The 12,353-nt window shown below is 41.0% G+C and overlaps 1 protein-coding gene across 6 annotated transcripts in view; it reads right to left on the bottom strand.

Moving 5' to 3' along the window:
- Positions 1 to 2,617: 2,617 nt before the first annotated feature.
- Positions 2,618 to 12,353, bottom strand: part of ELAVL4 (ELAV like RNA binding protein 4) — a 90,156-nt gene continuing 80,420 nt past the window's right edge. For 5 of the 6 annotated variants that reach the window (XM_077844994.1, XM_077844998.1, XM_077844996.1 and 2 more), the window contains 3 exons: positions 10,673 to 10,898; positions 9,004 to 9,042; positions 2,618 to 5,636 (listed from right to left, as the gene is read on the bottom strand). In XM_077844994.1, the coding sequence (XP_077701120.1) occupies positions 5,267 to 5,636; positions 9,004 to 9,042; positions 10,673 to 10,898 (635 nt within the window). In that variant the 3' untranslated portion in view covers positions 2,618 to 5,266. The remainder of the gene's footprint in view (positions 5,637 to 9,003; positions 9,043 to 10,672; positions 10,899 to 12,353) is intronic. The other variant, XM_077844997.1, reaches the window with a different exon arrangement.

A 12,353-nucleotide genomic window follows, 5' to 3' on the forward strand; every position in this document is an offset into this window, starting at 1 on the left:
ATAAAATGTAATTTCCTTTTATTATTCTCTTTTCCAGGTAGGACGAAGGCAGTGGAGGATGGAGGGATATTATACAGCTGTGTTCCAGGGGCTCTTCTTAGGGCTGTGGAATGGATCTAGGCAAGATGGACTCGAATTAAGATTGTAATGACTCTTCCGTTTAGAAAACACACTCTTGCTGTTAATGATGCCTTGTCAGGAATGATTTTTTAATTTGCAAATGAAAGTAAAACACCCATTTCCTATTCAGTTGTATGAATGCTTGCCTCCGTGTGTTTGCATGCGTATGTTGGTTAAAGAACAAAGGCATGGTGCCTGCAGAAAGTTAAGTGCAAAACAATGTGAAGAACTGAGAGTTTCCTGAACCAGCTCTGGTGAAAGGCGATTAAGTGCCAAATTTTGACAAGGCTAAGGTAGCTTGTCTGCAGAGAAGCACTATGAGACTTTGAGTTTCAAATGTACTTTTAAATGTTCTCTGGGATTGAAATTTTTTTATTTATAAATGAACAAATAATGACTAGTCTTGTTGAAAGAAATTTAAATAGGACCCAAGTTGATAAAATCTTCTGGCTGTAATAACATTTGGTCATTGCTTGATCTTCGCTGCCAGATGTAGGTAGTGTTGATGCTGGTGATGATGCGGGATGGTTACAGACACAAGCGCATGTTTTTTGCCTTCCTTTCTTCCTATCAGTTTGACAGAAATAACACTAAGTAAATGCCTTCAGCCTTCCCTGGCATGCAATTTTTCATCCAAGCAAAACATAATGTACCTAGGACCTAAAAGAAATGTAATAATTTCTGCATTCTTGTGATTTGTTAAAACTTTCCCACAAACACCTACAGAAACTATATAATGTTTGCCTGGAGATTTAAGGTAACAGGCTTACACTCACAGCAAGATGAAATTTTTATTAGATGTTAGGCAGACATGTTATGCTGATGTTGAGAAGTGCTGCCAAGAGAGTGTATGTAGAATGGCCTGTTATGGATATTTTACAGACCTATTTAAACGCCTACAGCCATTTGTGAAACTTTCAGGATAGATCTGTTGGAAGCCGGGGAGTGAACATTAGGAACTGGTAAGATTCCACCGACTTCTAATATTCCAAAATAATATATCCATTTGCTTAAAGTGCACTAAAACGACACCTTTAAGGATCAGAGGTGGTGATGATTAGTAATAACCATTGCAGGTTTAGCAGTGACGTTTTTAGATCGTATACACACATTGTGAAGCTCTGTTATTCCTGGGAGCAGCTAGGAGTTTGTCCATTTTTCTTCAGAAAAGGAACATAGGGGCTTGTCTTTAAATAAAACTAAAATAAGAATCTTTAAGTTCAACTACGTGAAGTTCAGGCTGACTTAGTTTTAATATTTAGCTTGGTTAATTAAATCCCATTCTTTGCCCTGAATTTAATTATCCCAACCATTGAGGTAATTTAATATAATAATAAAAAGGGGGGTGGCTAATGAGAAATGGAAGAGAATCTGACTATTCCTTCATCTGGCTCAGTGGGAGCATTTCTTCTGCAAGTGTCAGTTTATGGACGGTGATGGTTTATGGGGCATTATGAATTTTCAATTAGGGAGAAAATGGAAACGAAAGACAGACAGTAGATCATCCAAGAGTGATCGTATCAGGAAATCACTAAAAAGCTCATCTGTAAAGTTCAAGGCATTATTTTAATATGACTTCATGATACCTTAGGCATTTTGTGCCCCCTCTCAGGGGAGCTCAAAATCCATGGCTTTTTTTAACTTTTATTTTTTTTTATATACACTGTTTAAGTCCTTGCTTAGGGTTTCTATTTAAGGTAAGAAAGTCAAATATTTGCCGCTTCTATGCAAAAGTGAATGCTAAAATAAAAAGGTGACCTTTCTTGTTTAGCTGTCACTTCCAATGCAAAGGTCTGTTTTAAGGTCTGTTTCCTTAAAACTGCGCAAGCTCTGTGACCTTGATGCTGAGGTGCTGTGCAGTACAATCAGACTGGGATCCAAAACCCAGCTGGGAACTTGCTAGCTGTTTCAAGCAGCTTATTCTATTGTGCCTCAGTCTTGCCATCTGTGAAATGAGGATAGTGCTATCCACTTCCCCCGGATTGCTGGGGAGCCAAGTGGGAGAATGCAGAGGGCACCACACAGCCTGACAATAGATGCTCTGCAAATAGTGATCTCCTTTCTTCTGAATAAGTCACAGATAAGTTATAAATGGATAACAGACGCCAATGTATCATCATGCCAAACATAAAGCCAAACGTGCCAGCTCGTTATCAATCAGGGCAGTGTTCCTCACTTTAAAGTGCCGGTGATTCACCTGGGAATCTGCTTAAATATAGATTTGCATTCAGCCCAAGATTCTGCATTTTAACAAGCTCCCAGATGATGCAGATACTGGCGGCTGGAGCCACACTTTCAGTCATAAGGAACTAGGCCAGTGACTTTTGAATACAGAATTGACTTGGAGAGACCGGGCTAAGTTGCAAAGCACAATTTTACTCTACTTTGTTTGTTTGTTTGTTTTTGCATTTGTTTAATGATAAAATTATTGGGGAAATCTGAAGATGCTACAAAAAAAAGTTTGAGTGAACACATTTAAAAATCTGGGAAGCTCAAATCCATTCTACACACTTTCATTTATTGTCTGGACAGATAAAGTACAAATAATTCAAACACAACAAGGTTATGGAAAAAAAAAACATTTACAATACTTCCCCTCAGAAATCATCTAAACTAGCAAGATTAACATGAAGTCATTCATTATAACTAAAGTATACAACTGCCTGGTCCTAAGATTTTTTTTCCCTTTTTTTTCCCCCAAGAGTGAACACATTATAGAGAAGAGATTTTTGGCATGCCTTTCCCACTAATGCTCAGCAAATGCATCAAAACTTTGCCAGCAAACTGCGTTCATTCATAGCAGGCGATGTAAAAAGTTTTCCCTGAATGTTGAACGAGTGTTCTCTGAACTGAAATCTGGTGGTTGTTTTTGTTTTTGTTTTTTGTTTTTCCGCAACCGAAAAGAGGAAAAAAAACAGAAAAAAAATGTAAAGGAGGAGTCTATGATGCAGCCTTGGTTTTCGTGATCTGTCTACCACTACGACTGCTACTACAAAGCTTGCCTCTTCAGTGTGAAAACAACAGTTCTCTCTACATGCACTTAGTGGGTTCAGCATGGGAAAAAACGCACAAAATAAGCACAAGTTATAAATAACCATAACGTTTTATTACCATTAAGACTAAACTTGTATTGAAAAGATTTTATATAACAAGACAAGAAAAGCAATAGCAAATTTAACTATCAACTAGATTATGCATAGCGAGTAACTGTTTCTATTACCCAGGGAAGAGCATGAACCCTTGTATTTTTTTGTTTTGTTTTTGTTTTAAATATATAACCGTACAAAGCACAAACATACTAAAATGATCAGTGCACTGGACGCGGGAGGATGCTCCCTCAGTCATTTTGTTCCCTTAGCTCTGTTTTGTTTTCCCCAATCTGAATTACATTAAAATAAAGACCCAGTTGTTTTTATTTTTCTACTGTGCAGTAAGAAAAAATATTCACAACAAACATGACAATATATCAAACAATAGTTCTACACAAGTTACCTTGATACCTCTTTAACTGTCACTTAAATATCATAAGAAAACATTGTAAGACATATACAAACAAAACTAGCCAAGTGTTACAACTTATAATAAATTAACCCAAAGAAAAAATAACTTTATATATATATATTTATATTGTATATACACATACACACACAACAGAATGACACAATAATATGCTTCTTCCCATAGTTTAAGTAAACAAATAAGTAGTCTAGCCAATCTAGCTATATTTGATCTCGGCCATAGGCATCATCACATCGGCGATTAAATAAATAAGTGTTTCAAGCAACATAAACAGTGTTTCAAATGTACCAACACAGCCCAATTCTATCAGCATGGGCTACAAAGTGAATTTGAAAATTCCTTAATGAATTTAAAGCAAATGTATCTTTTGTTTTCCTCTCCTAAACACATTACATTTAACTATGATACTAAGATATGTAAATAATTTCGTAGCACCTACTGCTCAAACTAAGGAAGTTTTAGATCAAAAGGAAAATTAATCTTTTTAATTTTTGTTCTGCTGACATCCCATACTGATGACTTAAAGAAAAACTGTCTTTCAACTCATCTCCTTGCTTTTGGGTTTTGACTGTGGGGAACTGTGGTACCCTGGGTAGAACGAACACTCCTTTCCCCTAGTAATTAATAATTGTTTTTTATTATTATTACATGCTATGAAAAGATATGAAGATCATCTGTTTATAGCCCATCCTTCAAAAAACAGTCTACGAATCCAGTTTAAAACACACATCTTGATCTCTAAAAAGTTACCAGTGCAGTATGAACGCGACAAAGTTGTCAATTTCCCCTAAATTAGCCAGTCAAAATATTTTTTTCTCAAATCCAGATTCTCTTGTAAAAATTCTTTATATTTTATAAAAATAGATTTTTCTTGAAACCCATTTTCAGCAAAGAGACCACCTCTTTGGCAACAATGTTAATGTTATTAAATTGTTAATGTCATCAGGTATCCCCCTTGCCCCCATCCCCTAACAGAAGACTGTTTTTAGTTCACATGATATAAAAGAAAAAAGGAAAAATAAAAAAATTTGCAAAAGTTTTTTTTTTCATTTTTGCAATTTTTATTATTCCTCTTTTGATTTGTGTGGGGGGTTTTTACCAATCTGATTGGATCAACTTTGTGACAAAAAAGAAAAATCTTTTTTTTTTTCTTTCTTTGAATCCCATTACTTTGTAAAAATTGTTTTATTTTTATTATTTTTTTTTTTGTTTTTTGTTTTTCTTCTTCAAATGAGCGAATGGTCATCTTAAAAAGACCCACCTTCAAGGAAGGTAGTAAAGTTAGCTGGCTGGGTTAAAATCCCTGCACATCGCTATCTATGTATATTATATTCAACAACGACAGCTATGAAAGAACATTCAATGCATCAAAGGTATTTTTTTGTTTTTTTTTTTTTCTTTTTTTCTAAGCATTATAAAATCCTTTCCTGGTACACGTCAGGATAATCCAATGTTTTAATACTTAGGCAACACTGGCTTATAAAGTCCATGGTTGAATATAAGCCTCGAAAAGTTTGTTTCTCTCTCTTTTGTGTGTGTGCGTGTGTATGTGTGTGTGTGTGTGTGCGCGCATGTGTTTTGTTCGTATATATTTATATATATATTTTAATAAGTAAGGATGGGAAATTCAGGACTTGTGGGCTTTGTTGGTTTTAAAGGAAACTTGCAACACTCGGTCTCCTAGGCGGTACCCGTTGAGGCTGGCAATGGCCATGGCCGCCTCATCATAGTTGGTCATGGTGACAAAGCCGAAGCCCTTGCACTTGTTGGTGTTGAAGTCGCGGATGACCTTGACGTTGTTCACGGCGCCGAAGGGGCCAAAGAGCTGCCAGAGGACACTCTCGTCGGAATCAGGGGACAGGTTGTAGACAAAGATGCACCAGCCCGTTCCCGTGTGACCAGGGATGTTCATTCCCACAAGGCTTGTCATCCCATCAATTGTGATTGGGGAGAACCTGGGGGAACAGGTAGAAGGGGGGACTGGTCCAGACATCAGTCTGACCACGGATAACACACAGATGCACAGACACAGACATGGGGCAGAGGGCTGAGTGAGTGTTTGCAAGGAGAGTCTTCAGGGTTTAAAAACCATAACACAAAAAAACTAGTGTCTGTGGCATTTCTTTTGAATGGAAAGGCTAAACTGGCTAAGGCCCATATATGGCAAGAAAAAGGCTAGGTCAATTCCTAATAACCACAAGGAACTCCCAGAGCAAGGCTCCATTATGCTTCTGCCACAGTATATGGTCATAGGGTCTCCCACCCTGATCCTTCTTGTCCCTCCCCACAACAGACAGCGAGCTCTTGGGAGGAGGAGCTCGGTTTCATTCATTCTGTTGCTCTACTTATTTATTCAGCTGGGCACATACGGGAACATCACAGACATAGTGACACATAGAAAATAGACTCTCAGTAAATACTTCTTGATTGCATGAGTGAATAACATTGGTGGATATCAATGCTTGGGAAATTTTATTTATTTTTTAGGGCAGATTTGGAGATGGCCCCAGGAGTGCTCAAGTCTACCGTCTTTGCAGTCCCCTGACTTATGGTTGTCAAAGATCTCTTGATATTTTGAGGAGAGAGACACATGAGAATGAACAGACATACCTTGTTATTAATCAGATGGGTGGTTCTGTTTCATTTAGCATCTATTCAAAAGAGTTCCAAAAGAAAAACCCCCAAGCCATAATAATAAAGACATTATCACTCCTTGATGCTATATTATCTGGAATTCATTTCTAAGCATCACAGGAGTGAGATTTCAAGTGGTTTGTGCATTTATGTATCTTGAATTAGAAAAGCTGAAAACTGTTATTTGCCCTATTACAGCTACTTTTGTATTGGGCTTTGAAATCTCAGTTTTCATGTTATCTTGAAAAGCAAAACAACCCTTCAGATTCTATTCACTGTCTGATAAAATATATCCATGTGTGATTCATAATGGATGCATCTAGATTAGGTAACCAGGGCCCACGGCAGAAAAATATTTGTTAACATTTTGTTTTATACCAAACGTATACAGGGATTTGGGCCCTATCCATTGACTAGTGTCCTGGTTTTCATGTGGTTGGGTTTTGTTTTGTTTTGTCTTATGAAAAAGGGGATAGGAAGAAGAGAGGAAGCAAAACTGGGGAAAGAATGGAGTAAAGTGTTATCTGGGACTTTTTTTTTTTTAAGATTTTATTTATTTATTCATGAGACACATAGAGAGGGGCAGAGACATGGGCAGAGCTGGAGAAGCAGGCTCCATGCAGGGAGCTCGATATGGAACTCAATTCCAGGACCCAGGGATCACAACCTGAGTCGAAGGCAGACATTCAACCACTGAGCCACCCAGGTGTCCCATATCTAGGATGTTTTGTTGTTTTGTGTTTTGTTTTTTAGGAGGGGGGGAAGATGGAGAGAGAGTCTCAAACAGGCTTCACACCCAGTGTGGGAGTTTGATTAGACATTAGGGACTCGATCTCACAACCCTGAGAACACGACCTGAGCCAAATCAAGAATCCTATGTTTAACTGACAGCTGCCCAGGCATCCCTAGGATGTCTTAAAATAAGCAAATATTCTCGGAGATCTGAAAGTCCAATGAAAGAACAGTTCTGCATCTAAAGAGAATTTAGATAATCAAATGGCTGCTGAAGATATGCTAAACATAACAACTCAATAGGTACTAATTTTGGCATCAGTCACTAAGTCAATCTTGTCTCTTGCTTAAAAACAAGTAACAAGACAAAACCAAAAAACAGCATGGTAAGGATTCTTAGAAGGGCAAATCCATGTCTGTTATTTGCATTATTTCTGAAGACTGTCTTCTCAGCCTTCTCTCCTCCAACTGAGTGAATTGACTCCGTTCAGGTTAAAGGTAGAGAACAGCGAGGTATTTATTTTAAGGCCATCAAAATCAGGAGCCAGCAAAGAGGTTTCAAGCAGAGTCTCAGCTCTAGTGGGTGATGGCCACCTGGAGCACTTTGGGAGGAAGGAGTCTGGATCCAAATCTGGGTCCAACAGGAAAAGAGAATGCTCTTATGGACTAGTGGTGTTTGCTCTGAGTGGGGAACCAGAGATGGTGGCAGCGTGCATGCTGCTGCTGTGCCTTCTCTGGCCTCATCATGCCTAAGCATCCGTACATAATTGGTGCCACCTCCCTGAAGTTGGAGGGTAATGAAGGCCTGAGGTGGGAAAAATGTAAAAGTGGGAGAGGGAAGAGGCAAGCAGTGTGCCAGACACATGGAAGTAATTCACAGTCATCCTCCTGGTGCCAAGATTGAGATCTGAGAGGCTGGCGCTGTGCTAGTGAGTCTGCAGTCAGCTTACTTCCTCTACTGTGTGCCAGTTTCCAGAGTCGGGGTACTTACCATGCATGGCCAAGTGGTGAAACACTGCCTCATATGGGAGTGTGACTGGGACTATTAAGGACCACATCTCTTTGCCTGACTGTAGGAAGGGGAATTAAAGTGTGCAGCTCTATTGAGCAGGATGATGAAGATGCTATGTCCCTAGCAGCTCAGTGGAGCTTATCAAAAGCACATATGGGAATCTCATGGACACAGTGACATAACGTACTCAACTTCCTGAGACTCAGCTTTCAGACTAGGTCTGGATCATTCCTGTGACTGCATTCAGAGAGCCCCACAAACCTTGATTCTCTTTGAGCCCCCGACCCCACAGAAAGGCTTTAAATGAAAGAAACCGCAAGTTTAAAACATAATACATGTAAAACCAAGGGAGGATTTATAACTGCTAAAACCTGTAACAAAAGAAACTCCTGGTTGAGGTGCACACAGATACACTTCATTCTCAGGCTGTGCCCTGAAATGCACCCTGAGGTGGGGGTGAGAGTCAGCAGGTCATCCACACGTTTATTCATGCTTCGGCCAGGCCTGGTAGTCCAAAATCTAATTTTTCCACTGACAATCATAAGATTGTCAACCATGATTAGCAAAATGTTCTAATTTTGATTTGCTGGAATCTGCCCTCTTAACTGAATCTTGGCATTGCTAATGCCAAACAGTTGCTCTGCAAGTTTGCAAGATCAGCTGGCAAAGAGTAGGAGCCTTCTCCCTTAGGGGAGGCGTCCAGAGAACCAGATTATCAAGGGCTTGGTAGCTGTGGCACCTGAACCGTAGGAGAAGCCCACCTGCAAATAAAAGAAAAAGTGAAACACACAAGCACACTTTGTGTGCCCTAAAAGAAACAAAACCAACTGAGGTCTGAAATTAAAATTAAGAATTTGACATGCTGGTGGAGGAAAAAGGAAGAATTAAAAAAAAAAAAAAGTAAAGTTAGTGAATTAAAAAAAAAAAATTTCTAGCCCCAGTCTGTGCCAACACGGACATCTGGCAATCTGTGGAGTTTTAATTACCTCTTTACGCCATAGGCCATATTAAGCAAATTGTCCAGCCTGCAAAGAGAAGGAGGGTCTCTGGGTTAATGCCTCACAGATGGCAAGATCGCTCAATGGAACTATTAATAAGAATGCTCCATTTTCAAAGAAGAAAAGCTCAATAACTTTCCCCAATGCTTAGGAGTCTATCCACTGGTAGTTCCCCCTTTTCTGCCTCCAACTATGAGTAATTCATGTTCAGGTCAATGCTAGAGTTTAAAGCAAGTGTCTAATGAAGCTCCCTTTCTTTCAAGGTCTGAATTAATCCCACTCCCCCCCCCCTCAGAACATTTGTGTGGATTTCATTTTATATCGTGTGTGAAATCATTAAAAGGGGGCAGTTTCTTACATCGTTCACCTTTTATTACGATTCACCTTTTATTGCAATTAAACTCGTGCATGAAAGGAATACACGTGCATGCACAATGCATAGCAGAATGGATCTTTTCTCTTATTCTAGCTACATTAACTAAATCTTCTTACCACACACATTTTTTGGGGGGAAGAAGGAGTTTGAGGGTTAAGATTTTTTACAATTAGCTTACTATTTACAACCTGAAAGCTCCTCCTAGCAAATTGCCATTATGTTATAATCTCCCTCATGTTCAGTATTTTACTGGAGGACAAGCTATTCACACCATGGGGCAGTAGTAACCATAGTTTCCACCATTAGAAGCCTGCTGGAAAGGCTTTTTACATAAATACTGCATGTGCTCTCACACAAAATAAAAATTAGATGACTTGGACTCTTCATGAAATCATTAACCCTTTCAAATTCCCAGGACAGGACACTGCTGAGGCTGATTTTCCTCCTCGTCATGGCCAGATGGAGGGCCTGCTATCTTTCCATGTGATGTTTGAAAAGGAGAAAAAAAAAACCAAAAAACAAAAACCCTTTCAATTAAAGGGTAGTTGGGAGATCGTGGAATAAAATAAGTATTTAAAATTATTATGGACACGTCAAAAATGTTCCTATCTCTTGTACAACAAAGGCAGTCAGGTTGATTGGCTTCAAGGAGTGAAACCTGCCTTTCCGAAATGTCCCAGGAGAAGGGAAGTGCCCCAGCACATTGGGAGGGTTGGGTGCCTGAGGAAACATTAACAAGGCTTAGAAAAATCTTCCTTCTTGTCTTCCCAGAATCTGCTGACTTCAGAGTCAGAGTGAAGTTAACACAAAAGAGACTACCTACCCTACAGAGTAACCTGCAGGAGAAAGAGGAGGACAGGCCAAACCATTCTCCCTGGGAGGATCTGCCTCCTGGCCTACACTTTTCTTTAACTTTATTAAAAGCCATTCCCTCAGCCTTAAGTCTAAGGTGTTGAATGTGGCCATTTATTTGTGGATGAACTTTTGTTGAAGTGGAACCTTCTGGTTTGGTTAAATGTAGAAATTTTGTTCTAATCCAAGAATCTGAAGTTTAACCAGTCACAGTGGTAAGTTGAAAGGGGGCTTGGAAGAGCATCTGGTCCAACCATTTCATTTTACAGTAGTGGAAACTGAGGCTCAGTGGGGAGGTTCGTTCACACAGGGACTCCTGGGGGCGGAGGTTCTTAGGCTTTGCCCCATCTTTCAGGGCTGTGGGTTTCCCTGGCCCTTGCCCAGCTGTGTATTTGTGTAGCAGGGCCCTTCCCTGGAGGCTGTGCCTACCTGAACCTCTGGGCCTGGTGGTGAAGCGGGCCAGGGTAGCGCCGGTTGGGGGATTGGTAGAGCTGGGACAGCAGCGCCTGGCTGGACTTCTGGCTGGGGTTGTTGGCAAACTTCACAGTAATCGGTTCCGTAGCACCGCTGGGCTTCTGGCCGTTCAGCCCTTTGATGGCTTCTTCTGCCTCGATTCTCTTATCAAACCGGATGAATCCCACCCCTCTGGACACTCCTGGGGAAAGAGAAAGAGCCTTCATAAAGCATGAACAAACCAAACTGGTAAACATCCTTGGGAAGAGATGGGCTGGGCCACATGGATATTCTAGGGGGAGTCAGCCCACTAGTGGGGCCAGGGCTGAGCCTGCCTCCCCAAATCCCTCTCACCCATCAGGATGCATCTGCCTGTGTTTTTGCTACCACGGCTCTGGACCAGTGACTGCCACCCACAGAACACAGGCACCTGTTACATCCATTCCAGCCTCTAGCACCGGCCCGTTCAGTCCTGGTCTCCCTTAGTTGTTGTCACCCATCACTCAGCGTCTAGTCCTGCCATGTGCCCTTCACACCTAGCAACTATGTAATCTATTTGACAAGCAAACTCTGACCACATTACACTCTTTAAAAACATCCTTTATACATTTTTCATAACTTTTCAATTCTTTACCTTGTGCATGGTACCTGTTTCCCACTCCACACACAGAATAACAAACAAAACCCACAAAAACCCTTTCCGTGGGCCCATGTTGCAAACAGGTAAGTCAGACTTCTCAGTACGGCATCTAATGCCCCTGATGATGTGGCCCCAAATCCTCTGTTGAGCCTCATGCCAGCCGTATTTACTCCTTGAACAGGTTGTGTTCTTTCTCGACTCCACGCCTTACAATATGTCCTATCCACCTATTTTATAGGATGCATCACATCCACCTAGAAATCTCTATCCCTCCTTTGTGCCAAGTAACTGCAGGTCATCCTCCAAAACCCTGCTCAAACATCACTTCCTTGATGGAGCCTTCGCAACAAGGTGCAGCACACCTTCTCCTGAGCTCCCGTGGTCCCCTGGACAGCCCCTAGCAGGTGCTCATCATACTGGAGTCCAGCAAGGGCAGGACTGTGCCTCCTTTATCCCTGGTCCCCAGTGTCCCTCTGCACAGTGTCTGGGGGGCAGAGCTGCCTTCACTGAGGGTTTGTTGCATGCGTTGAATGATAAACACACGCTAAACTGCTCTCAGGGGGTGTTTTAAATTGGGATCAGATGTGGAGTAGGTGAAAACATTCGGTCACTAAAAACGCAACCCAGGGCACCTTACATTTCTTACCGAGAGGTGGTGGTTGCCTTTCTTTATTCTGGACAAAGTAGCACAGTACCAGGCCCTGGGTTCCTGTCCCTGTGCTGCTACTAACTAGCCGGGCAGGAGTCAGAGCCTTCACTCTGGACCTCCATTTTCTCCTGTGTGAAATGAGGCAGCATGAGGTTCCCTCCAGCTCTACGATGCTGTCACCGGAGCCGGAGCTCTAATGCAGGTTCTTTTCACGCATAAAAGTAATGTTACTTGGTTGAGGGTTGAAAGAGACTTTGAAGGTCATTCAGTCCCACTCACAACCTGATGCCTGAATCTGCTTTACAGCCCTGCCAAGTAGTTTAGCTGCTGCTGGAACAATTCCCATGATGGAGATCTACCTCCTAAGA

Source organism: Canis aureus, chromosome 13, assembly GCF_053574225.1.
Source record: "Canis aureus isolate CA01 chromosome 13, VMU_Caureus_v.1.0, whole genome shotgun sequence".
NCBI lineage: Eukaryota > Metazoa > Chordata > Mammalia > Carnivora > Canidae > Canis > Canis aureus.